At 43.5% G+C, this 25,885-nt stretch overlaps 1 protein-coding gene across 1 annotated transcript in view; it reads right to left on the bottom strand.

The window, feature by feature from the left end:
* The window catches only part of LOC118397138 (CXADR-like membrane protein), a 115,590-nt gene extending 90,379 nt beyond the window's left edge, over positions 1–25,211 (bottom strand). Inside the window, exon 1 of the mRNA XM_052518969.1 lies at positions 24,701–25,211. Within this exon, the coding sequence (XP_052374929.1) occupies positions 24,701–24,761 (61 nt within the window). The 5' untranslated portion in view covers positions 24,762–25,211. The remainder of the gene's footprint in view (positions 1–24,700) is intronic.
* Between the last annotated feature and the right edge of the window lie 674 nt (positions 25,212–25,885).

Raw genomic sequence — 25,885 nt, 5'->3', positions numbered from 1 at the left:
ACAGCCCACCTGAAGCAGTGTCTAAACGGTGGACAGGCCACCTGAAGCGGTGTCTAAACGGTGGACAGCCCACCTGAAGCAGTGTCTAAACGGTGGACAGGCCACCTGAAGCGGTGTCTAAACGGTGGACAGCCCACCTGAAGCGGTGTCTAAACGGTGGACAGCCCACCTGAAGCGGTGTCTAAACGGTGGACAGCCCACCTGAAGCTGTGTCTAAACGGTGGACAGGCCACCTGAAGTGGTGTCTAAACGGTGGACAGGCCACCTGAAGCGGTGTCTAAACGGTGGACAGCCCACCTGAAGCGGTGTCAAAATGGTGGACAGCCCACCTGAAGCGATGTCTAAATGGTGGACAGGCCACCTGAAGTGGTGTCTAAACGGTGGACAGGCCACCTGAAGCTGTGTCTAAACGGTGGACAGGCCACCTGAAGCGGTGTCTAAACGGTGGACAGGCCACCTGAAGCGGTGTCTAAACGGTGGACAGGCCACCTGAAGCTGTGTCTAATCGGTGGACAGCCCACCTGAAGCTGTGTCTAAACGGTGGACAGCCCACCTGAAGTGGTGTCTAAACGGTGGACAGCCCACCTGAAGCGGTGTCTAAATGGTGGACAGCCCACCTGAAGCTGTGTCTAAACGGTGGACAGCCCACGTGAAGCGGTGTCTAAACGGTGGACAGCCCACCTGAAGCTGTGTCTAAACGGTGGACAGCCCACCTGAAGCGGTGTCTAAACGGTGGACAGCCCACCTGAAGTGGTGTCTAAACGGTGGACAGCCCACCTGAAGCGGTGTCTAAACGGTGGACAGCCCACCTGAAGCGGTGTCTAAACGGTGGACAGCCCACCTGAAGCGGTGTCTAAACGGTGGACAGCCCACCTGAAGCGGTGTCTAAACGGTGGACAGCCCACCTGAAGTGGTGTCTAAACGGTGGACAGCCCACCTGAAGCGGTGTCTAAACGGTGGACAGCCCACCTGAAGTGGTGTCTAAACGGTGGACAGCCCACCTGAAGCGGTGTCTAAACGGTGGACAGCCCACCTGAAGCTGTGTCTAAATGGTGGACAGCCCACCTGAAGCGGTGTCTAAACGGTGGACAGCCCACCTGAAGTGGTGTCTAAACGGTGGACAGCCCACCTGAAGTGGTGTCTTAATGGTGGACAGCCCACCTGAAGCTGTGTCTAAACGGTGGACAGCCCACCTGAAGCGGTGTCTTAACGGTGGACAGCCCACCTGAAGCTGTGTCTAAACAGTGGGCAGCCCACCTGAAGCTGTGTCTAAACGGTGGACAGCCCACCTGAAGCTGTGTCTAAACGGTGGACAGCCCACCTGAAGTGGTGTCTAAACCGTGGACAGGCCACCTGAAGCGGTGTCTAAACGGTGGACAGCCCACCTGAAGTGGTGTCTAAACGGTGGACAGCCCACCTGAAGTGGTGTCTAAACGGTGGACAGCCCACCTGAAGTGGTGTCTAAACGGTGGACAGTCCACCTGAAGTGGTGTCTAAACCGTGGACAGGCCACCTGAAGCGGTGTCTAAACGGTGGACAGCCCACCTGAAGCGGTGTCTAAACGGTGGACAGCCCACCTGAAGCGGTGTCTAAACGGTGGACAGCCCACCTGAAGTGGTGTCTAAACGGTGGACAGCCCACCTGAAGTGGTGTCTAAACGGTGGACAGCCCACCTGAAGCGGTGTCTAAACGGTGGACAGCCAACCTGAAGCGGTGTCTAAACGTTGGACAGCCCACCTGAAGTGGTGTCTAAACAGTGGACAGCCCACCTGAAGTGGTGTCTAATCGGTGGACAGCCCACCTGAAGCGGTGTCTAAACGGTGGACAGCCAACCTGAAGCGGTGTCTAAACGATGGACAGCCCACCTGAAGTGGTGTCTAAACAGTGGACAGTCCACCTGAAGCGGTGTCTAAACGGTGGACAGGCCACCTGAAGCGGTGTCAAAACGGTGGACAGCCCACCTGAAGTGGTGTCTAAACGGTGGACAGCCCACCTGAAGTGGTGTCTAATGGGTGGACAGCCCACCTGAAGCGGTGTCTAAACGGTGGACAGGCCACCTGAAGCGGTGTCTAAACGGTGGACAGCCAACCTGAAGCTGTGTCTAAACGGTGGACAGCCCACCTGAAGCGGTGTCTAAACGGTGGACAGGCCACCTGAAGTGGTGTCTAAACGGTGGACAGCCCACCTGAAGCGGTGTCTAAACGGTGGACAGCCCACCTGAAGCGGTGTCTAAACGGTGGACAGCCCACCTGAAGCGGTGTCTAAACGGTGGACAGCCCACCTGAAGTGGTGTCTAATCGGTGGACAGCCCACCTGAAGCGGTGTCTAAACGGTGGACAGGCCACCTGAAGTGGTGTCTAAACGGTGGACAGCCCACCTGAAGTGGTGTCTAAACGGTGGACAGCCCACCTGAAGCGGTGTCTAAACGGTGGACAGCCCACCTGAAGCTGTGTCTAAACGGTGGACAGCCCACCTGAAGTGGTGTCTAAACGGTGGACAGCCCACCTGAAGCGGTGTCTAAACGGTGGACAGCCCACCTGAAGCTGTGTCTAAACGGTGGACAGTCCACCTGAAGTGGTGTCTAAACGGTGGACAGCCCACCTGAAGCTGTGTCTAAACGGTGGACAGCCCACCTGAAGTGGTGTCTAAACGGTGGACAGCCCACCTGAAGCAGTGTCTAAACGGTGGACAGTCCACCTGAAGTGGTGTCTAAACGGTGGACAGCGCACCTGAAGCGGTGTCTAAACGGTGGACAGCCCACCTGAAGCTGTGTCTAAACGGTGGACAGGCCACCTGAAGTGGTGTCTAAACGGTGGACAGCCCACCTGAAGTGGTGTCTAAACGGTGGACAGCCCACCTGAAGCAGTGTCTAAACGGTGGACAGTCCACCTGAAGCAGTGTCTAAACGGTGGACAGTCCACCTGAAGTGGTGTCTAAACGGTGGACAGCGCACCTGAAGCGGTGTCTAAACGGTGGACAGCCCACCTGAAGCTGTGTCTAAACGGTGGACAGGCCACCTGAAGTGGTGTCTAAACGGTGGACAGGCCACCTGAAGCGGTGTCAAAATGGTGGACAGCCCACCTGAAGCGGTGTCTAAACGGTGGACAGCCCACCTGAAGCGGTGTCAAAATGGTGGACAGCCCACCTGAAGCTGTGTCTAAACGGTGGACAGCCCACCTGAAGCGGTGTCAAAATGGTGGACAGCCCACCTGAAGCGGTGTCTAAACGGTGGACAGCCCACCTGAAGCGGTGTCTTAACGGTGGACAGCCCACCTGAAGCGGTGTCTAAACGGTGGACAGCCCACCTGAAGCGGTGTCTAAATGGTGGACAGCCCACCTGAAGCGGTGTCTAAACGGTGGACAGCCCACCTGAAGTGGTGTCTAAACGGTGGACAGCCCACCTGAAGTGGTGTCTAAACGGTGGACAGCCCACCTGAAGCGGTGTCTAAACGGTGGACAGCCCACCTGAAGTGGTGTCTAAACGGTGGACAGCCCACCTGAAGCGGTGTCTAAACGGTGGACAGCCCACCTGAAGTGGTGTCTAAACGGTGGACAGCCCACCTGAAGTGGTGTCTAAACGGTGGACAGCCCACCTGAAGCGGTGTCTAAACGGTGGACAGCCCACCTGAAGTGGTGTCTAGACTGTGGACAGGCCACCTGAAGCGGTGTCTAAACGGTGGACAAAGAAGTCCCTCACACCATCTCTGATTAGCAATCTTTCATGGTAGACATACAGCCATAAAGAAGAGACTGAGAACCAGACCCACTGAGACTGATGGTTCTGACGGTGCTGGAGCCAAGCGTGGGTGGGGTGCAGAGTTTGTTGTGTAAATGAGCCCAATGTCACCGTGACTGCGCCGCACTCCTCTGAGGGAACCGTAGGCTAGGAGGGGACATGATGGACGATTTGTGCTGCCTCCCTCCACCATGGTCAGGCATGCACACACACAGACAAACACACATACACAGCAGAGAGCACAGCACAGGCCTCATTGCGACCACGGCCCTGGCTAATGCCACAAGATCAATGACAGATCCTGCCTGTCTCTCCCTCTCCTTCTCTTTCTCTCCCTCCATATTCCTCTCTTTCTCTCCCTCCATATTCCTCTCTTTCTCTCCCTCCCTCCCACTCTCTTTTTTTCTCTCTCCCTTCTCAAGTGCTGTTTCTGCCTCTCCAACTTGCTTACTGTCCCAGACTTTCTTTCTCGCAATGGTTCTCTCTCTCTTCTTATAGCTCTCCTACTCTGTCCCCTAGTGTCTCCCTACAGTGCATTCCTTTACCAAGCAATAGCCTCCAATATGTTCCTGCAGCCAACCCAACTCAACCCCACTTCCACTTCCACCCTGCACTTTCACCCACTTCCACTTCCACCTTGTAGGCTGTGTCCATGATGCTCCACTCGTACATAGCCCGTTCCATTACTCAGAGATTAGGGAGGGGTGAGACGTAAAACAAAACAACAGTGTCATATAAACTGGTGGACTATGGCTCTGCACTTGTAGTGTTTTGTTGCTGTACTATACACAGCGTTACTGGCTATGATTAGTTGTAGTCAAGCCGAGGCTGAGAGTATGTGGTGGCTACACTCTAAACATTAGGATTAATGGTCTGATAGGGTCAGCTAAGTGAAACATCATTCATGCTTCAGTTCCATTCAAAAGACACACAGGGAGACTATAACACAAAACAGACATTTGGGATTTATAAAAATGCATTATTGCTTATTTCTTCCAAATCCAATTCTAATAGATCAGTGTTGAAAACAAAAACAAATGTACGGTAAATATACTGTATTCCCTTAACAGATCTCAATACAGTGCAGCTGAAAAATATAAAGGTGAGATAATGGTGGTTTTCAAAACCTATGTAGCCTTGCCATTGGCCAGGCATGCTAATGCATTCAAATGATAATGCGTGGCGTGATACATCCAAATGTCTGCCCCCCCAGGACAGGACGGGTGAACTGCCTGCCCCCCTGCACAAATGTTCTGTAAAATCAATTGCAGGAGATGATTCGCTTGATGGGAGGATGGTCTAAGGAGACGAGGGGAGATAGGAAGAGAGCGACATACTGGTGAGGTAACTGGGTCATACTGGTAGTAAAGGAATAGAAAGGGGGATACCTAGTCAGTACAGTGCTAGAATAAACCCTCTTCGTTAAGCACTGATGCACCCTCATACTGAATGGTTTCCCCTCAGAGGCAACTGAGACCAGACAACAACAAAAAATACAAAAATGGGGCTAACCAGTCAGTTGATGAATAGGCTCCCCAAAGCACTTGAATGCACTGGGGTATAACGGAGCTATTGACATGCCTTCAGAAAAAGCGTTCCCAAGACAATCCATCTTCACCAGCGCAGTTACCATGGGCTAATGGTGAGCACTCGTTAGCTAGCCTCCTGAAACACAAAATACAGCGCAGCTCCAACCATAAGCAGAGTGCCACTGCCTGCAACATCCAACAGCATTACTGTACATTGGGATGTGCGTCCTCAGGGTACACACTCAATACATGTCCTCTAACCAGAGAAGTAAGAGACCACTGTTTCATCCTGCCATGCTATGTGGGTTGAATATTGAATAAGGAGTCATTTCTCCAGTCTAATGTCTTTATAAAGGTCCTGTAAGCAGTGCATTTGGAGGAAAGGAGTACATCTGCAAGGCAGGAAAGTATTTATCCTTCAGCATGCTGCTGTGCTGTCAAGCACGTCCCCTGCTGGATCTGGTGTCCCTCCGTTCAGCCAATGATAGAGCAGACATGGTCGGCCATTGCTCACAAGGTACTTTTCTAAGGTCTTGTCAGTTTGCCCTCCAGGTGACTTGTAACTGAAACCCCCCAATCCAGCTGCCTCACAGGCGTCAATTGCTCGCAGGGGTGATCTCTGGCTATTGATCCGCTCATGTGATCTGCAGATGGAGCTTGACAAACGATATGTCACCCTTTGTTGTTTTGTTCTCAAAACTGGAGAGGATGTGGAAATCCTATATAAATGGACTGCTACTTGATATACTTGATAGACTTTTCTCTGCAAAACGGAATCAACTGACATGTTGTTTTATACATGTACATACATGTACTCTCTACAACGGTTTGGTCAAAACAAGCATCATGATATAACATGGGTAAGCCTATGATGCAAAAATGGGCATCTCGTTTTCTATTCCATCTGTGAAATCCCTGTGCATCCAGTGTCCCATCAGCTCAGCCAGCCAATTCATTAACTTGATCTCCACTGTAAAGAGCATCAAGACATTATTTCTCCTTACTTCTAGCATAACATTTGGTTTGCAACAACGGGGGTTTGTACAAACGTTGCTGTATGGCTCTTGACATTTGCAACAATGTTTCAATATTGAAATTCGATTTTAACTGTCCTATTGAGAATGAACCTGTCAGGACGAGAAGGCCATATTTTCTCAGCCAGAGGAAATAATTTCTATGGATATATACAAAGAAATGTCAGGTGAAACAAAAATGGAGAAATGCAGCTATTTTGCTGTTATTCTAGCTGCAAGGTTTGACGTGACTGTGTTAGCTGTAGTTGGCTAGATAGCAAGCAAGGGATAAGAATGTTGCCAGCCAGCATGGTAACGGTACATTTTGAACTAACGACTGGGTTGCAATATGTACATAGATACAGAACAAAAAGCCCTAACAACTGGGTTGTGTCTCTGGCAACCTAAATGATAGAATGAATGTCCAGCTGGCTTGGCTAGCAAACATAGCTGTGTCGGAAACATTTGACTATCGATCCATATGTGATTTGTAATGAGAGTGTTTGTGTGGGCATACAGGCATGTGCTCATGCATATAATAAAGCAATTGTACACGAGGTTGTGCAAAACAACTTTTTTAGCATGGCTGTGTTGATCTACGGTAGTCGGGTCCACCTCGTACCTATGACCGGTGCTAAAAAAGCAGTTTAGCACGCTCTCTCATGTACAATTGCTTTATTATATGCATGAGCACATGCCTGTATGCCCACACAAACGCTCTCATTACAAATCACACATGGATCGCTTGTCAAATGTTTCCGATCAATCACTAGATAAGCGGTCGTGAAAGAGGAGGCTTCGGACATCTCCTGTCTCTCTCTGCACTGTGCGTTGAAATATACCTTTCCGGCACTAAAGAGTAGCCGTCTTCCTTCTCCGCAGAGTGAGGCGTTCTCTTTCATGCCGTCTGTCAGGAAACACCAGCAATTCATTACCAGAGAAGAAGAAAGTAATCTGACGGTTAAACCAGCTATTTGAAGACAGAAAACGATGTCCCGTAATCCCTTTCTGAACAGCGGTAAGCCTTGCCGTTATCACCGCCTTTAAACACATTAACTTAGGCTCTAATTCTGTACATGACACAACAGCGAGAAGCTATAGAGGTTTAGAGGAAAAAGCATACTAACTAATGTCACTATAATTTAAATGGGCAAAAGGAGGAATGCGAAGTATCAGTGCAATTTAAACAATCAACATTAGCCTGTAATAAGCAAAACAGCCTTGAAGTGAATGCATTTCCATGCTTTAATAAACATCCCCATTACACAATAGGAAGATGCAATCTAAAGAAACACATGATGCACACATGCACGCATGCACACACACACTAACACACACACATAAACATACACACTAACAAACAGGATTCTCTAGTAACGAGTGACCAGGTGAAGGAGAGATGGGCCTTGTTTTACTTATGAGCGTCATGGAAGAGGGAGGAAAAGGCGAAACAAGCACCCACGCACCACACTACCTCCAGCTGCAGTAGGATCCCTCCATCCACACTGCTGCAGCCTAACGTCCCCTCCCTGAGCAGGAGCTTTTGGTGGCATGAATAACTCATGGACTAAAGGAAACATGGTAAATACTCCACTAACGGCCCGGGGTGACCGAACAGGAAAACGCTGCTGCTGCACCGTGTTATACTCAGGTCAGGTTCACTGAAACACAGTAGTCAAAGGTAGTAGTCATACAGGGAAAACTCTGAAGCAACACTATAAGACCATGTACTGTTTCACATCCCATCGCCAAACAGGAAGCGCACAAGCATCAATCATGGATAACGTGATTCTATGAGGCCACTAGCTAGACAACGCTTCAATGCGGCCTGGCCCTGCTGGTGATCTGAAGAGATGAGCGAGGGTCACATTGACAAGGGAGGGCCACAGGAGAAGGAAGGATGGGAGAGGGGATGGAGGGGGAGTGAATCCCACCAGACAGCCTGCTTGTGCCTTCTGTTTGCAGCCAGGGAGGAAGAGACACTTGCTGATTGCTGAGACTGCAGATGACTTCTCGGCCCTACACTCAGCCCAGTGCTCCAACACGGCAGGATAGACTTAATTGCCTCATTAGCAAAGGGGCTAGTGACGAGTCGGCTCTTCCACATTGTTCAATGTCAAGAGTGCATCCAAGAGGAAAGGTTCATAGAGTAAATAGCATTTTCTCTTCTACATAGAGCAAATGTTTTTTTTTAAAAATTGGGTCCAGTAACCAAGGAGATGAGGCATGCCCTTATTCTCTCCTCACAAACAAGGGATAGACCATCCATTAAATAATATGTTCTTATTCTATACTCTATATTCTTATTCTATACTCTAACCCCATGCCATTTTTTTTTATAACATCGCATACAGTTGATGGTACAGTACTTTCCATCACTGTACATTTTGAGCTTGGACTACTCTAGAATACACAGTCATCATTGCCAACTTTAATTATTTTAAGAGCTTGAATTCGCAAACGTTGCTATTCCTCCTCCACAACAACTCTGGACCTCAGACTGAAAATCATGCCTAATGTTAACACTCCAGATTTCCCTTTCTGAAATGACACAGACAATAAAGTGATGTGTGCTGTTAAAAACCTCACATTGAATATCAAGAAGACAAGCCATGCCCATCATGTTCTATTTGCTCCCAACTGAACCTTTACTCCAAAAACTTAACAAATATTTGAAAAGGAACATCTCATTCACAAGCAGACTGTTCAGCACCACTATGGAATACATTGAAATGTGACAATTTTGACAAAACCACAGAACCATGACAAACACTTTAAACACAGTCCTAAGCCGTGTCTTCTCTGGTGGCGTAGTGAACTACAGTTAGCCTGTCAGGCTGAATGAGGACCAACGTAAAGAATCCAGGAGAGACACAGGAGAGGCAGAAGATGACTAAACAATGGAGTGAAAATGGTAGCATGTGCAGGAAATGTAAGTAGGAGCTTAGACCATCCAGGAACAGGGAAGTAGATGGCATTAATTTGCCACACCCCAGGGTACTGGAAGCCTCCTCAGACACAGGAGTTGTATGTGTTTCAGAGAGAGAGAGAGAGAGAGAGAGAGAGAGAGAGAGAGAGAGAGAGAGAGAGAGAGAGAGAGAGAGAGAGAGAGAGAGAGAATATGTGTATTTCAGGCATGCAGAATAACAACCCCACACTACACTTTTATCAGAGCACAGGGGTGGTGCTTCTGCCGCCTCAGTCAAGGGAAAACACAATGTGCCCACTTTGGAAAGGCAATATTAAAAGCCTTGTACTGTGAAAATCTAATGCTTGTGTGTGTTTGGGTTGTATTTTACATTGCTATTTCTGCACGGCACTCTGCGACTTGGTGGATAACATCAAACCATAGAGCTACACATCTGCATGGGCAGTATAGTGGAAAGGCTCCATTTCATCATCATCATCAAGTCAAGTCTAACGACTCGTAAAAACAAAGGTGATGATGCCATCTGTTCTGGAACAGTTTCACAGGAAGAGGAGAATGTTCTTACTTTTCAGCAATCTACTGTACACTCACCATGGTCTAAGCCAGGGGTGCCAAACATACATAAAACAACATCTCTCTATATACTTTAAAATTAACCAAACCAAATTGAAACAGTGTTGTAATCAGTTGTGTAAAGTACTTAAATAAAATACTTAAGTAGTTTTTTTGGGTATCTGTACTTTACTTTACTACTGTACTTTTTAGCAACTTATACTTTTACTTCACTAGATTCCTCAAGAAAAGTATATACTTTTTACTCCATACATTTTCCCCGAAACCCAAATGTACTTAGCAGGACAGGAACATTGTCTAAATCACACACGAATCAAGAGAACATCCCTGGTCATCCCTACTGCATCTGATCTGGCAGACTCACTAAACACACATGCTTAATGTGTAATGATGTCTGAGTGTTGAAGTGTACCCCTGGCTATCTGTAAATACATTTAAAAAAACAAGAAAATGGTGCCATCTGGTTTGCTAAATATAAGGAATTTGAAATGACTATACTTTTGATACTTAAGTATATTTAAAACCAAATATATTTAGATTTACTCAAGTGGTATTTTACTGGGTGAGTCACTTTTATTTGAGTCATTTTCTATTAAAGTTTCTTTACTTTTACTCAAGTTTGACAATTGGGTACTTTTTCCACCACTGGTAGTAATGATAATGGTTCTACATTCATACAGTTTCTTGATTGTGTCCTGCTCGCTAATAACCACCAAAATGAAAGCTAGACAGTCAGGGAGCATCGCATTTTTCAAAAACAATGGATAGAGGAGTATTTTTCACATTTTTTTATAGGGAGGAAATATAACCAATTTTAAGTGCGGCCCTCCAGACCTCGTTGAAGAACGAATGCAGCCCCCAGGGGAAAAATGAGTTTGACACCCCTGGTCTAAGCACCTAAATGTGACTTAATCTCCTAAGCAAACATTAACTTCTTCCATTGAGTGCATCTCGCCTCGTAGCGTTTAAAGGTTGAGCCACCGTTAGTGTGACACATTGCAGGCTAGCGTAATCAGCAGCATTAAACACTTAATTGCAGGAAGCCTAGCGATTGATCAGCGATATCCAGTTTACAATGTTTTTGCTGTGGTATGAACAGCCAGATAAATGCCTGGCATTGTGTCTCGATAATTAAACCATCCATCATGATGCCTCTAGTACAAGATAACAGCAAGCCACTACAGTGGGACCTAAATATGGCATTCTACAGTTACTAGCACTGAATAGCAATAAAATATCTGCAGTCGTGATGACCAATGCATTTATCCTTGGTTAAAAAAATATCAGCATCAGTTTACAGTACGTGTTTATCATATAAAGCCTTTTTCATGGTTCTAATAAAATAATTGCAACCTACATGTATCTGAAGTACAGGATGTTGTGTAATGGTCAATTTATGACAGACATGAAAGAAAAGTATTGAACCACGAACAAGCTTTGGATTTTAAACCCCTCCATATCAAACAGGGAAGACAGATGGTCCTCAAGCTGTTGTTGCTACGTGCAGGTTAACCATTCCTTCTTCCTATTTTTAAATGCACTAATCAATGGCCACCAAATTCCCCCCTGCAAACACCATCCATCTTTGGATCTCTTCCGGATGGAGTGGTGATGACAATGGGGGTGAAGATGAACGCAAGAAGAAAAGGAGGCCTCTGCTGATTACTGGCGCTAACGCTTGGGGGAGAGCAGCAAGAGTGAAATGGAGTGAGACAATGGAGCACGTGGGTTCAGAACACCTAATGGAGTGGCCTGCTAGCAGAGCTAATAGACTGTTTCAAATTGAAAGGAACAGCGGGCGTCTAAATAGTCAGACGTGGAACATTCCCCCTGTTCTCTCAGTTGGCTCTCATTCCACAAAAAAGAGAGGGAGAAAAAACAACAGGGTTGTCATTGCCTTGTGAAACATGCTTTTGCATCATTGGTTGATAACAAAAAAAAATCTGAATTCAATTTCAATAATTCATTTACTGCTTGATGTCATACGAGGGAGAAGAAGTCCATCCTTAGTGAATTAACGTTGCTGTCCTGGTGCGAGGGAAGCATGTTCAGAGATTCTCCTGCTTGAATGTGTGAAGAATCATGTCTTTGGGCTTCATAGATCACAGAGCAGGGTTTCTCAACTGACAGCCCCAGGAAAAAGGTTTTATTTGGCCCCCCAAGTTTTCTTAGTAAAAAAAAAGAAAAAGAAAACATCTAGGTTTTTTTTCTTGCATTTTCAATGTTGGACATAGAAAACTGTAAAATACCAGGAAATCAGCTCCAATTGATTTTAATTGGGGAAATCTGTTCCCAAGTATTTCCACCAGTGGAGGCTGCTGAGGGGTGAACGGCTCATCATTTTGGCCGAAATGGAGCAAATGGAATGGCAACAAACACCTGGAAATCATGTGTTTGATGTATTTGATAACGTTCCTCTAATTTTGCTCCACTCATTACCATGAGCCCATTCTCCCCAATTAAGGTTCCACCGACCTGTGATTTCCATGCATAGTAGAGAGACGTGATCATATACACATGTAAGCAAGGTTTGAAATTATTATGTTTTAGTGAAATATAATATCTGTTTGGGCTTCTTGCGGTCAGTTTGCGGTCTACAAATGATTGTAATCAGGTAGCGATTTTAGCATGTAAATCTTGGTGGGGCAAACAAACAAAAAATTGGGGGGATGCATGCCAGCAAAGCCACTGCACAACAGAACGCAATACTAAACAATAGATTAATTACACTGTAACGGTGACAAATTGTGCCCACATACTGCTAGGGCCTTCATAAAGATGTCCCAACACCTTACCACTGCTACACCTGGCTATATTCAAAGCCTTGTCTGGAAGCAAAATAGTTCATTCAGCCTCATTTACTGCCTTAAAAAAAACATAGCTGATATGGCTGACTTGCTTAAACAAATGTGGATTCTACTAACAATTGAGATGTACAAACTAGGGCATAAGGGGACGACAAGATGTTAAGAGGCAATCCTTAATTATTTTGATTAAGACATTAATGAGCGAGCTAGGACGGACCTAGTCAATATAACTATTTGGTCAGCACTTTTGAAATGTACAGCGACAGAATTCAGAATATGGGCTGTTCTTAGTAATTCTCCCTGTACACCCAGTCCGAACCATAGGGTAAATAAAGGGGGCATATAAGCAAACAATGAACGCTCTTACAATATTCGATGATTACATTGCTCTAAAACAGGTTATAGGCTACATGTGTATCACAAAGTCAGAACAGTAGGTGAAATTAACAGGGGAAAATAGACCAAATGATTAGGGTGAGGCAACTAATAGTAACTTCACAACATACACTTCGTATCACATTCTTACAGTAGCTACAGTTTACATACCTCCCTGGCATTTGACATAATTTATTGTTGTGCTGTGTTCACTTGAACAGGAAGATGGTGCGGCAGTCCTTCGTGGGCAAATTTTGTCATCAAACGTTGTCATCAAAGTCTGACATTCTCTGGATTGATGATGCTTTCAACTGGGAATTTGGAAAAAAACAAGGTTGAATCATGATGACATCAGTGATCTTCAGATCGTAGCCCTAGAAATAGGCCCGAGTTCCCAACTTACAATTCCGAGTTGGATGACCATTCAAAATGTATTATTCCAGTAGGAGCTTGTTTTTCCCAAAGTTCTCAGTTGTCTTGAGCTCATTGAAGTCAGATTTCCCAGTTCCGAGTAAACAGTTGTTTTAAACGTGGCAGAAATCATGCTGGGTTGACTGCATGGCCAATGTTGAATGTTTATCATTCTAAGATTGGAAAAAGAGACCCTTAAACCCAGAATTGGGACCACACACCAACTCTACGGAATAGCAGTCTAGTGATTGCTTTGCAATGCTTGCAGTTAGCCACTGATTCCTTCCAAACCACTCATTATTGAATTTGTGATCTCCAACTTGTTGTGTAATGTTTTTGTCCAATGGCCGATGAGCACCGATATGTTTCATCTATAATTTCTCTTCATTATTTCTCTTCATATGACAAGGATCAAAAAGGATTTGCCAATAGATTGACGACTTGATTCATGATGATGACTGCTAGCTAAGATTTTGAAAGTATGATCAAAGCTACTGTAGATATAAGGTGATTTGATGTCATTTTATCTGTGGCCAATGACCTTGAACCTTCTTGGATGGGCACTTCTAATGTAACCCTATGGCACACCCAAGGAGCTTGATTTTTTTTGAGCTCTATCCTTAGATTTGGCAGTGACGTAGTGTCCCCATGAGTGAAAGAACACTGAGCTAAACACAACGCAAAAAGAGAAGTGTCACATTCGCTGGAATAATTATCGGACCAAGCTGCAGCGCAATATGGTTTCCACATATTATTTATTAGAAACGCACAAAACAACAAAGAAAGAATGAAACAAACAATGAACCGTAACAAATAGGTGTAACATACACTAACTTAAAACAATATCCCATAAAACACAGGTGGAAAAAATGCTACTTAAATATGATCCCCAATTAGAGACAACGATAGCCAGCTGCCTCTAATTGGGAATCAAACACCAACATAGAAAAACTAAACTAGAACCACACATAGAAAATAATAACAAGAAAACCACCCAGTCACGCCCTGACCTACTATACCATAGAAAAACAAAGGCTCTCTATGGTCAGGGAGTGACAAGAATATTACCAACCCCTACGCTCCGTATTTTCCACTGGCTGCCCCACCACCACAGAAAGCAATGAGCTAGGCTGAAAGACCTATTTATTATTCAGTTATTATTATTATTATTTTTTTTTACATTGTTTGCAAACTGATATGTGACATGTATTATCGCCAAAATAACATGCAAAACAGGCAACCCCTCACAAAAATAAAAAACTATATTTTTATTTCGCTTTTTTTTAGATAAATATGTGGGGCTGAATTACGGGTCGCCACTGATTGTAAAAATGTTCTGCCCCCTCCCACCATCCGCTCAAGAAAAAATTGGCCCGCGGCTGAATCTAGTTGATGATCACTGTCACATAGTGCTTTATAGTGAGAACCTATTCCTCTGAGAGCAATATTCCCAAATTATTTAGATCTTCAGTCACATCATTCCTTTTGAATATCAAAGCCTCTATTTGGACATAATAATCAATTAGTCCCTCCAGGATTCTGCGATTCTGTGATTGCAATTTTTTGGGGAAAAATCAACAATTCCTTGCATTTTATTTGAGGGCATGCACATTTGACCTATCGCATAAAACATTCAAATCACAATTCATAATCGCAGACATGCAATGTCAACACCTCAGCTCTAGCTAAAGGGTGGTCCAGATGACAGTGGGCTAGAGCATTTGACACAGAGGAAACGCACACTACAGCCTCGGAGGAAAATAAGGTTTAGCCAATTTCAGCCATGGAACTAACGTACAGAATGACAATCCCATCTTTTCAATGGAGGAAAATCGCATATAAAATACATTGTAAGGCACTTGTTATTCTTCTCGTGTCGTTGATGTAAGCAGCATGCTAAGCTGCTTGAAAATGAAAGACCTTTGCGACAGAAACAATTTATTTTCCTGTACCAATAACGGATCCCTCAGCCTCTCTGAAAACAGAAATACCTGGTTTCCAAAGAGAGAACACAGATCAAAAGCATGTTTTGCTATGAGTAGACAAGCGTGCCACACTTATTTTGGGCTGCCAGTTTTCAGTTAGGTAGAGCATGTTTGAGAGAAGCAAAACAGAGCTGTGAGCTTGGAATGATAGCATCCTAACAATGAATGATGATAATGGATTTCTTTTAAATGGTATTCAGAAGATGTGTTGATTTTGATAAGTCTCTATTCACTTGGCAGTAGCTATCCATTGAAATATGTGGTTGAAGTCCAACAGTGACAATCATTTATGTGCAACAATATCATACCAGGGGATCGGAGAAACCATGATCAGTCAATGGGAAATATCATTATACCTTTGGGTAAAGTATTTATTTTTAGGGCAATATTGGTAGAAATGTTAAAAATAGGGAGTTTCCAGACCCCCGTAAGACATCATAGTAAAATGGAGGGATGTATTCCAAAAGGAAATAGCAAAATGGCATTATACTGGGAAAGATGGGTTCATCTCTGGACATCGGAGGGTTGTCGTTAAAATCAGAATGAATGGTGGATTGGTCGCTTTGGGTGAAAATCTGGCATTTGCAGAAAGAGTAAATTAGCACCATGCCCTTTGTAGTTCGGGGCAAAAACATCAGTATTTGTCTTGTCATTTGTTCACCCTCAGATCTCTGCGTCCTTATAAAACAATCAAAGAGACCCTCATCAGACTGTTTATGTTCACTAGCGGCAAAGCTTTCCTGAAAAGTAGCAATAATGATCCCCGCTCTATTGACTTTCATGGTTATTTACCCCAACAAATAATGCAGAAATCCTCACTTTTGCTCGTGCATGACCATGGTGGCAGAGATGAAAGAAATCCATAGGGTACTCTGTTGTTTGAACCCCTTTTATGAACCTAAAATGGAAGGTTTGCAATGCTTGATAGATATCATAGAAAGAAGAGCTTGGTGTACCAGAATCAACGCAGCCTACTGTACTATACATGTGGCTTGAGTTAACGTGAATCTGAGCCTCTCCAGAGCATCTGTCAAAAGTTAGCCGTACAGGGAAATAGGCAGTTCCTGTTCATGTGTTCCAAAATAATCTGGAAGTAATTTTGTCAGTGAAGGTTGAAAAGCGGCTGAGATTTATAGATCAGAAAACAACACACACCCAGTTCTGTCCAGATGTTTGTGGCCCACGTCAATGCTACATAATATTTCAAGCAAAGACATACTGTATTTTGAGACAGACCTCTTGAAAAGACATTGATCAATGGGGAAATTGATGTCCAATGTCAATGTAGTGTATTGATGCAAATAAGATGGTGACAGACACAAGGGGGTAAAATAGGAAGGATATAGAAAAAAAGAGAGGAAATCTGTCGTACATTTTCGTCTCGCCAGAATGACCTTCACTTGTATCGAAGATGATTTTGGCTGTTAAAACCTCTCCTGGATATGTGGCATGGTAGCATCCCACCTCGCCAATAGCCAGTGAAAGTGCAGAGCGCCAAATTCAACAACAAAAATCTCATAATTAAAATTCCTCAAGCATACAAGTATTTTACACAATTTTAAAGATAAAATTATTGTTAACGTCTTTGGCATAGGGGGCAGCATTTTCACTTTTGGATGAATAGCGTGCCCAGAGTGAACTGCCTCCTACTCAGTCCCAGATGCTAATATATGCATATTATTAGTAGTATTGGATAGAAAACACTCTGAAGTTTCTAAAACTGTTTGAATGATGTTTGTGAGAATAACAGAACTTGTATGGCAGGCAAAAACCTGAGAAAAAATCCAAACAAGAAGTGGGAAATCTGAGGTTTGTAGTTTTTGAACTCACCCCTATCGAATACACAGTGGGATACGGATTATTTTTGCACTTCCTAGGTCTTCCACTAGATGTCAACCGTCTTTAGAACGTTGTTTCAGGCTTCTCATGTGAAGGGGGCCGGGTGGGAGCTGTTTGACTGAGGGGTTTCTCTTTCTCAGTCATGCGCTTTCACATGAGAGGTAGCTCTCGTTCCATTGCTTTTCTACAGACAATGGAATTCTCCGGTTGGAACATTATTGAACTTTTATGATAAAAACATCGTAAAGATTGATTCTATACTTAGTTTGACAAGTTTCTTCGACCTGTAATATAACTTTTTTAACTTTTTAAACTTTTTGTCCGATGTTCGGCTGGACCAGAACGCGCTTTTGGATTTGTTTACCAAACACCCTAACAAAAGAAGTGGTCGTTCTGTAGCTCAGTTGGTAGAGCATGGCGCTTGTAACGCCAGGGTAGTGGGTTCGATCTCCGGGACCACCCATACGTAGAATGTATGCACACATGACTGTAAGTCGCTTTGGATAAAAGCGTCTGCTAAATGGCATATATTATTATTATTATTATTATATTAAGGACATAAATGGACATAAATGATGGACATTATCAAACAAAACAAACATTTATTGTGGGACTGTGATTCCTGGGAGTGCATTCTGATGAAGATCATCAAAGTTAAGTGAATATTTATAATGCTTTTTCTGACTAATGTTGACTACCCAACAATACTCTACTCAGCAAACTGGATGCAGTTTATCACAGTGCCATCCGTTTTGTTACACCTTATACCACCCACCACTGCGACCTGTATGCTCTAGTCGGCTGGCCCTCGCTACATATTCGTCGCCAGACCCACTGGCTCCAGGTCATCTACAAGTCCATGCTAGGTAAAGCTCCGCCTTATCTCAGTTCACTGGTCACGATGGAAACACCCACCCGTAGCACGCGCTCCAGCAGGTGTATCTCACTGATCATCCCTAAAGCCAACACCTCATTTGGCCGCCTTTCGTTCCTGTTCTCTGCGGCCTGTGACTGGAACAAATTGCAAAAATCGCTGAAGTTGGAGACTCTTATCTCCCTCACCAACTTCAAACATCTGCTATCTGAGCAGCTAACCTATCGCTGCAGCTGTACATAGTCTATTGGTAAATAGCCCACCCAATTTACCTACCTCATCCCCATACAGTTTATATTTATTTACTTTTATGCTCTTTTGCACACCAGTATCTCTATCTGTACATGACCATCTGATCATTTATCACTCCAGTGTTAATCTGAAAAATTGTAATTATTCGCCTACCTCCTCATGCCTTTTGCACACAATGTATATAGACTCTCCTTTTTTTCTTTTTTTTTCTACTGTGTTATTGACTTGTTAATTGTTTACTCCATGTGTAACTCCATATGTAACTCTGTGTTGTCTGTTCACACTGCTATGCTTTATCTTGGCCAGGTCGCAGTTGTAAATGAGAACTTGTTCTCAACTAGCCTACCTGGTTAAATGAAGGTGACATCTAGTGGAAGCCGTAGGAGGTGCAATATGACCCCATTTACACTGTATATTGGAATGACAAAGAGTTGAAAAACTACAAACCTCGGATTTCCCAATTCTTGGTTGGATTTTTCTCAGGTTTTCGCCTGAGTTCTGTTATACTCACAGACATCATTCAAACAGTTTTAGAAACTTCAGAGTGTTTTCTATCCAATGCTACTAATAATATGCATATATTATCATCTGGGACAGAGTAGCAGGCAGTTTACTCTGGGCACGCTATTCATCCAAGCTACTCAATATTGCCCCCCTGTCACCACAAAGTTAAAAATAAACACATTGAAAATATTCCACAGAGTGCAAGAAAGCAGGCACTATTTCACTTAAAGTCACTCTCATTCAGAACACAGAACTAGGGCCTGGATTTAATCAGATCTATCGCTAACCAGCGTTATCCAGCATTGGCTGGATCCACATACAGTGCATTCGGAAAGTATTTAGACCCCTTGACATTTTCCACATTTTGTTACATTACAGACTTATTCTGAAATGGATTACATCGTTTTTCCCCGTAATCAATCTACACACAATAACCCATAATGCCAAAGCAAAAACAGGTTTTTAGAAATTTTAGCAAATGTTTTAAAAATAAAACACTTAAATATCACATTTACAAAATTATTCAGACCCTTTAGGCAGTACTTTGTTGAAGCAACTTTGGCAGCGATTACAGCCTCGAGTCTTCTTGGGTATGATTCTACAAACTTGGCAGTACCTGAATTTGAAGAGTTTTTACCATTCTTCTCTGCAGATCCTCTCAAGCTCTGTCAGATTGGAAGGGGAGCGTATCTGCACAGATTTTTTCATGTCTCTCCAGAGATGTTAGATCGGGTTCAAATCCGGGCTCTGGCTGGGCCACTCTAAGACATTCAGAGACTTGTGCCAAAACCACTCCTTCATTGTCTTGGCTGTCTGCTTCGAGTCATTGTCCTGTTGGAAGGGGAACCGTCACCCCAGTCTGAGGTCCTGAATGCTCTGGAGCAGGTTTTCATCAAAGATCTCTCTGTACTTTGTTCCATTCATCTTTCCCTCGATCCTGACTAGTCTCCCAGTTCCTGCCGCTGAAAAACATCCCCACAGCATGATTCTGCCACCACCATGCTTCACCGTAGCGATGGTGCCAGGTTTCCTCCAGACGTGACACTTGGCATTCAGGCCAAAGAAATCAATCTTGGTTTGAGAGACCTTTAGGTTCCTTTTGGCAAACTCCAAGTGGGCTGTCATATGCCTTTAACTGAGGAGTGGCTTCCGTCTAGCCCCTCCACCATAAAGACCTGACCGGTGGAGTGCTGCAGAGATGGTTGTCTTTCTGGAAGGTTCTCTCATCTCCACAGAGGAACTCTGGAGCTCTGTGAGAGTGACCATCAGGTTCTTGGTCACCTCCCTGGCCAAGGCTCTTCTCCCCTGATTGCTCAGTTTTGCCTGGCAGCTCTAGGAAAAGTCTGGTGATTCCAAACTTCTTCCATTTAAGAATGATGGAGGCCATTGTTTTCTTGCGGCCCTTCAATGCTGCAGAAATGTTTTGGTACCCTTTCCCAGATCTGTCGCTCGACACAATCCTGTCTTGGAGCTCTACAGCCAATTCCTTCCACCTCATGGCTTGGTTTTTGCTCTAGCATGCACTGTCAACTGTGGGACCTGATATGTCCAATCAATATAATTTACCACATGTGTACTCCAATCAAGTTGTGGAAACATCTCAAGGATGATCATTGGAAACAGGATGCACCTGAGCTCAATGTCAAGTCTCATAGCAAAGGGTCTGAATACTTATGTAAATAAGGTATTTCTGGTTTTTAATTCGTAATAAATGTGCAAAAATGTCTAAAAACCTATTTTTGCTTAGTCATTATGGGGTATTGTGTGTTGATTGATGAGGAAATGGTTTTATTTCATCCATTTTTGAATAAGGCTGTAAAGTAACAAAATATGGAAAAAGTTAAGGGGTCTGAATACTTTCCGAATGAACTGTAGCTGATGTTTTGATGGTGTTGGAGGTGTAACTGAGGTATGAGCTGACAAATTGGGGAACGGCTGCTCGTGTGTCACAAACCGCTCCCTTCCTTATTATCCCTACTGCGTTAGAAGTTCAAAACGGCACTAGAAAGTGTAGGCTCTATTGATGTTAGAAATAATGACTTGTAAAAAAATTAAAGCCATTGATGTTAGACTAATGCATGTTTTCATGTTCATTTGGATATGGTGATTTAGTCTAATTCGAGTGTTTGAACTTGCAAAGCGGCTGCATGAACTTCTAACGCGGCTGCATGGGAATTGTGGGATTATAGACAGCTCTAACGCAGTTCCACCTCTGACACTGCCAAAACAATTGATATGCTGACCAAAGCGGATCTGATTGAATTGGGCCCTAGGCTTGCTCTGCACAGAAAAACATTCCTAAAAGCACTTCAATCAATGAAACAAGGTTATTTCTGAAGAAAATCAGGAAAATTGTATTAGCCATCTAAAGGCCATAGGAATCAAGTAAGACATAACACATCAGGAAAAACTGCTAGAAAAGCAAATCAGTGTTTGTTAGTGATATGGGTGTATAGTTCTAGTAGTGACAGTTAGACATTCGTGCTCAAACATAGTCTCATTAGGGTGCTCATTACATGTGTGCTCACATCATCTAAAAGGTTATTCCATCCTGTGTGTATCTCTGCAATCTCGAGCTTGAAATATTTGGAGTGTTTACGTGAATGCAGTCTCCGCTAATGCGGGAACATTTCTTTCAATTTCAATCACGCTGTAATGCTGTACTTCTGTGATACAGATTGAATACAGCCCCAAGTCTATGAATATGGACTAGAGTGGCAGGGTAGCCTAGTGGTTAGATTGGTGGACTAGTAACTGGAAGGTTGCCTAGTTAAATAAAGGTATACTGTAGACCTACAGTATTAGTGCTTTCTATGGTCATCAGATTTTTAAATGGCTGTGTGTTTGTATGAGTGTGAGATAGGGGAGTATGTGTGGAATTGTGATTCAGGGCCAAACACATCGAGATGTTACTTCAAGACCTCTGGCTCCGGAGGCTCCTGTCATCTCCACATTTGAGAGATGCTTTGTCCACCCCTGGAGACACGCTAAATATAGAATGGGAACTGAAACCCGTTTTAAACCTAGTCACTCTTAGCATATATCTCCATACATTACAGATCAGATGAACGATGATTATGCAACTTGAGGATGCAACTCAAATTCCCTCTGCCATTGTCATAGAGCAGCATAGATGCAAGACTGATAAATATCATAGCGGTCAAAGTGGATAAGCTCCATTTGAAATTAGGGTGTTTGCGGGTTGGAAATGTATAACTCCAATGGAAGGGCTACTCACTTTTTCCCATTACATTTCTGTCAAGTGAATTACAATCTGTTTTTACTTCCTGGACAGTCATTTAACATGTTCCATTCAAAACCATATATTGCTGAGGGAATGACAGGCAGGCAATCCATCATTAAGCTCCACTACTTTGGTTTGGTTACTCTGGTTCTACTTCCAGCTTTTTTACAGGCTTTACCACATCATTTGACCTTCCACTGCACCATTCATTTTGTGATGTAAGCCTTGATAAAGCCAGTTAAGGAATTCTGTGGTGTTTAATTGTGGTACTTATCTATAATGTGAACACTGGATATTACATCTCCCACAGATATTAAGTTAATTAAGGATGTCTCTGGACTTCCAAGGCCAAAGACAAATTAAAAGGAAATGAGCTCTATTAATTAGTATTGATCATTCCATAATAAAATAAGCTCTTCTCTCTTAGCTCAGCCTCTGGGTTGGTCTTAAATAAATACTGTTCATAACTATAAGGGAAATGTCCTTCAACCGGGTTTGCCATTATGAAAGACCGCACAGAGGGCTATGTCACCACTACATGTATGCCATCTGACTATCAATTCCAACCTACACATTAGCAATACACTAATCTGCTAAATACAAAAAAATGATACAAATTCCATCGTACTCGACATCATCATCACCACCACCACCAAAACATCACCATCATCACCACCACCACCACCACCACCACCAAAACATCATCACCACCACCATCACCACCACCACCACCACCACCAAAACATCATCACCACCACCACCACCACCACCACCACCACCACCACCACCACCACCACCACCACCAATATTCACCATCATCACCACCACCATCATCACCATCATCACATCAACTTCATCACCATCACCATCATCACCACCACCATCATCATCACCACCACCACCACCACCATCACCAATATTCACCATCATCACCACCACCATCATCACCATCATCACATCAACTTCATCACCATCATCATCATCACCACCAGCTAACAAAATTAATAGCTGATAATACAGTTCACTAGAGCTATGATTGCATGTCTAGACTGTCAACCCAGTTATCCCCAGCCTATTGGCTAAGGAAAATGAACACAATGGCAACCCACATCACTTGTCTGCCTCACTCATAGGCCTATCATTGCAGAGCAGGCTACTGAGACCTCATTCAGGTGTAGCTACTTTGACAATAGAGAACATGTAAAGCTCTAGCTATGGTATTTGCTGAATTTATAGAAACCTCAGTGAAATTTTGATGTGATGTTACTGCAAGAATTATGGAAGATGCGTTGAATTTGGACAAAATAAGACTTTAGGACCCAATTTAACATACAAATATACTGAACAAAAATACAAACGCAACATGTATAAATGGCAAATATTTTACTGTTACAGTTCATATAAGGAAATCAGTCCATTTAAATAAATCAGTAGGGCTGTGGCATTGTCTTGTCTGACAAAACTGCACATTTTAGAGTGGGCTTTTATTGTCCCCAGCACAAGGTGCACCTATGTAATGATCATGCTGTTTTATCAGCTTCATGCAAACAAATGTGTGCACACAATTTGAGAGAAATAATACTTGCGTGCAATTTCTGGGATCTTTTATTTCAGCTCATGAAACATGGGACCAACACTTTACACGTTGCATTTATATTTATGTTCAGTATATATTGGCAGAGGTAATGCATTTAATGTGCTATTGCAAAGAAAATATATACTATATTAAAGGTCCAAGTTTGATAAACACATTAGGCTACACATAAACTGTCATCAGAAAAAATATACTAATGGAATGCACCATCACAACAACGGACATAATTGTTGGAATTGAACCAAAGGAGACAAGAGTAGGCCTATTCCATGTTTGCTTTGCTCAACTCTCACCAACTCTGACCCCGGGACACGCCGGCACGCGATATCTAGCTTCCTCATCTCGCGGTCAAGTCCCTCTCAGGGCACCAGCTAGGCACTCTCAACACCTGCCATGATCTATTAGAAATATCTATTTTTGCCAATCGGTGACACAAAACATTAGTTTGTGATTCGGATTATAGGTGGCGTGCCCTGACTTTGTGCTTTCTGTTAATTAAGAAGCAGTTGTGTTAAATATGTCATTAACATTCAATGGACAATACAATACACTCAGACTACAGTCTTTCTCCAGAACCAGTCTAGTGGATGGATGCCTGAAGTGCAGCATTTGTACAGTGATCATAACACAGAAACATCTGCTGTCAATTCACATTGTAGGGGCTTTTTTTCCGAAGTTAACTTTTTTCTTCTTAACACACATTTTTCATTGAATTACTTATCACAATGAAGTCTCATCTCACTATTTATTTTACATTTTAAAATGGCTAATTTGTCAGACTGATCTAGGCTATTCATAAAGAACTTGAGATAAATATTATGAACAGCTTATGTTACATTATTTTTCGGCTAATTTCGATATAATTCTGGATACATTTACGCACGATGGAGCGCTGTCAGCTATGGTACATTTTTGTGAACAATAGCCCACATAACGGCTCTGTATAAATCATAACCCCAATTACATCCTTTATCGTGTTATTGATCATCTCCTATTAATAACTACATATTTTCATATGAATGGGAACTCACTTACCCAGAAACAAAGAGCGGAATGTTGCAGACATCACCGCACCCGACACGACTGGAAATCCCATGCGACGAAGCTGGAAACAATGCGCTCAGACTGCCTTAAAATTCATGCGGGTGAACGAAGTGTACAATCACAATAAAGAAAGATTTCAGAAATAGGAGAGAGCAATTACATATAATCTACAATGAGCAGGGATCCAAGGACATTATATATTGGAACACTCGAAATGTCAATTATTCCCTTCACTAAGGAATGCAGCTCTTTCGTGTCGTCAATTTCATCATTATCGGCCACGCGTCAAATCAAAGTTCCCTTCCTTTCTGTGTCGTTCGGGACGCGTGCGTGTCTCAGGTTCCTTCTGTCTCCGTGGCTCTGAGCGTTCTACTCCCCTTCCTATACTGCTGTCCGCTGCACTAGACAGTGAGGGGAAGAATTCCGATAGGTGGATGTTGCTGCATGCTGGATGGAGACCTCTAGAGCCTGAAGCGCTCACATTGCCTCATCTGACCACAAAGGCATCTTGGGCTGGTCTGACTGTGGGGTAGGTTACTTGAGGCCCACTTCCTTAGCAGTGCATCAAAAGGGTAACAATGTTCCCCCCTACAGATGTCTGAATGAAAATGTTTTTTCATTTTATGTTCTTGCATTATTTTTACAATAGTGCATGCTGGAACTGGAAAAATAATGTGATAGTTTGGGAGACAGCACAGTGGAAATTTAACACATGGGAAAGATTGAAATGGAAAATAAATGACTGTAATTGCTTATTTTTTCTATATATAGCATATAAATTCAATATATATTTGCAATTTCAAACAAATGTCACTACTCAACACATAGTTCTAGCATTTTTCTGTCGACACATCTATTGGCTTGTAGTAATAAGTGTCCATTATCCTGGAGTTATAATGCACACACAGTCAGGATTTATGTATCCACTCATGGGCTCCCTGGCTGTAGAATGTATGACTGTGCAACAGTGAGGTAAATAAACAAACAGCGAGAGGAGCAACACTTCCTATCAGGCATTGAGACAGGCATTTCTACTGAAATAACACACAGGGCTGAGGTCTCCAGTGGCCACCAGGCCAGCCCTTCCCCTCACTGCTGCTTCTCTTTGAAGTGGCTCTTTGAGCACAAGACCCCCATTCCTTTCCATCCCAATAACTTGATACCCTGAAACAATGC

This window comes from Oncorhynchus keta, chromosome 1, assembly GCF_023373465.1.
Source record: "Oncorhynchus keta strain PuntledgeMale-10-30-2019 chromosome 1, Oket_V2, whole genome shotgun sequence".
Classification (NCBI taxonomy): domain Eukaryota; kingdom Metazoa; phylum Chordata; class Actinopteri; order Salmoniformes; family Salmonidae; genus Oncorhynchus; species Oncorhynchus keta.
This window is presented reverse-complemented; position numbering and strand designations above follow the sequence as displayed.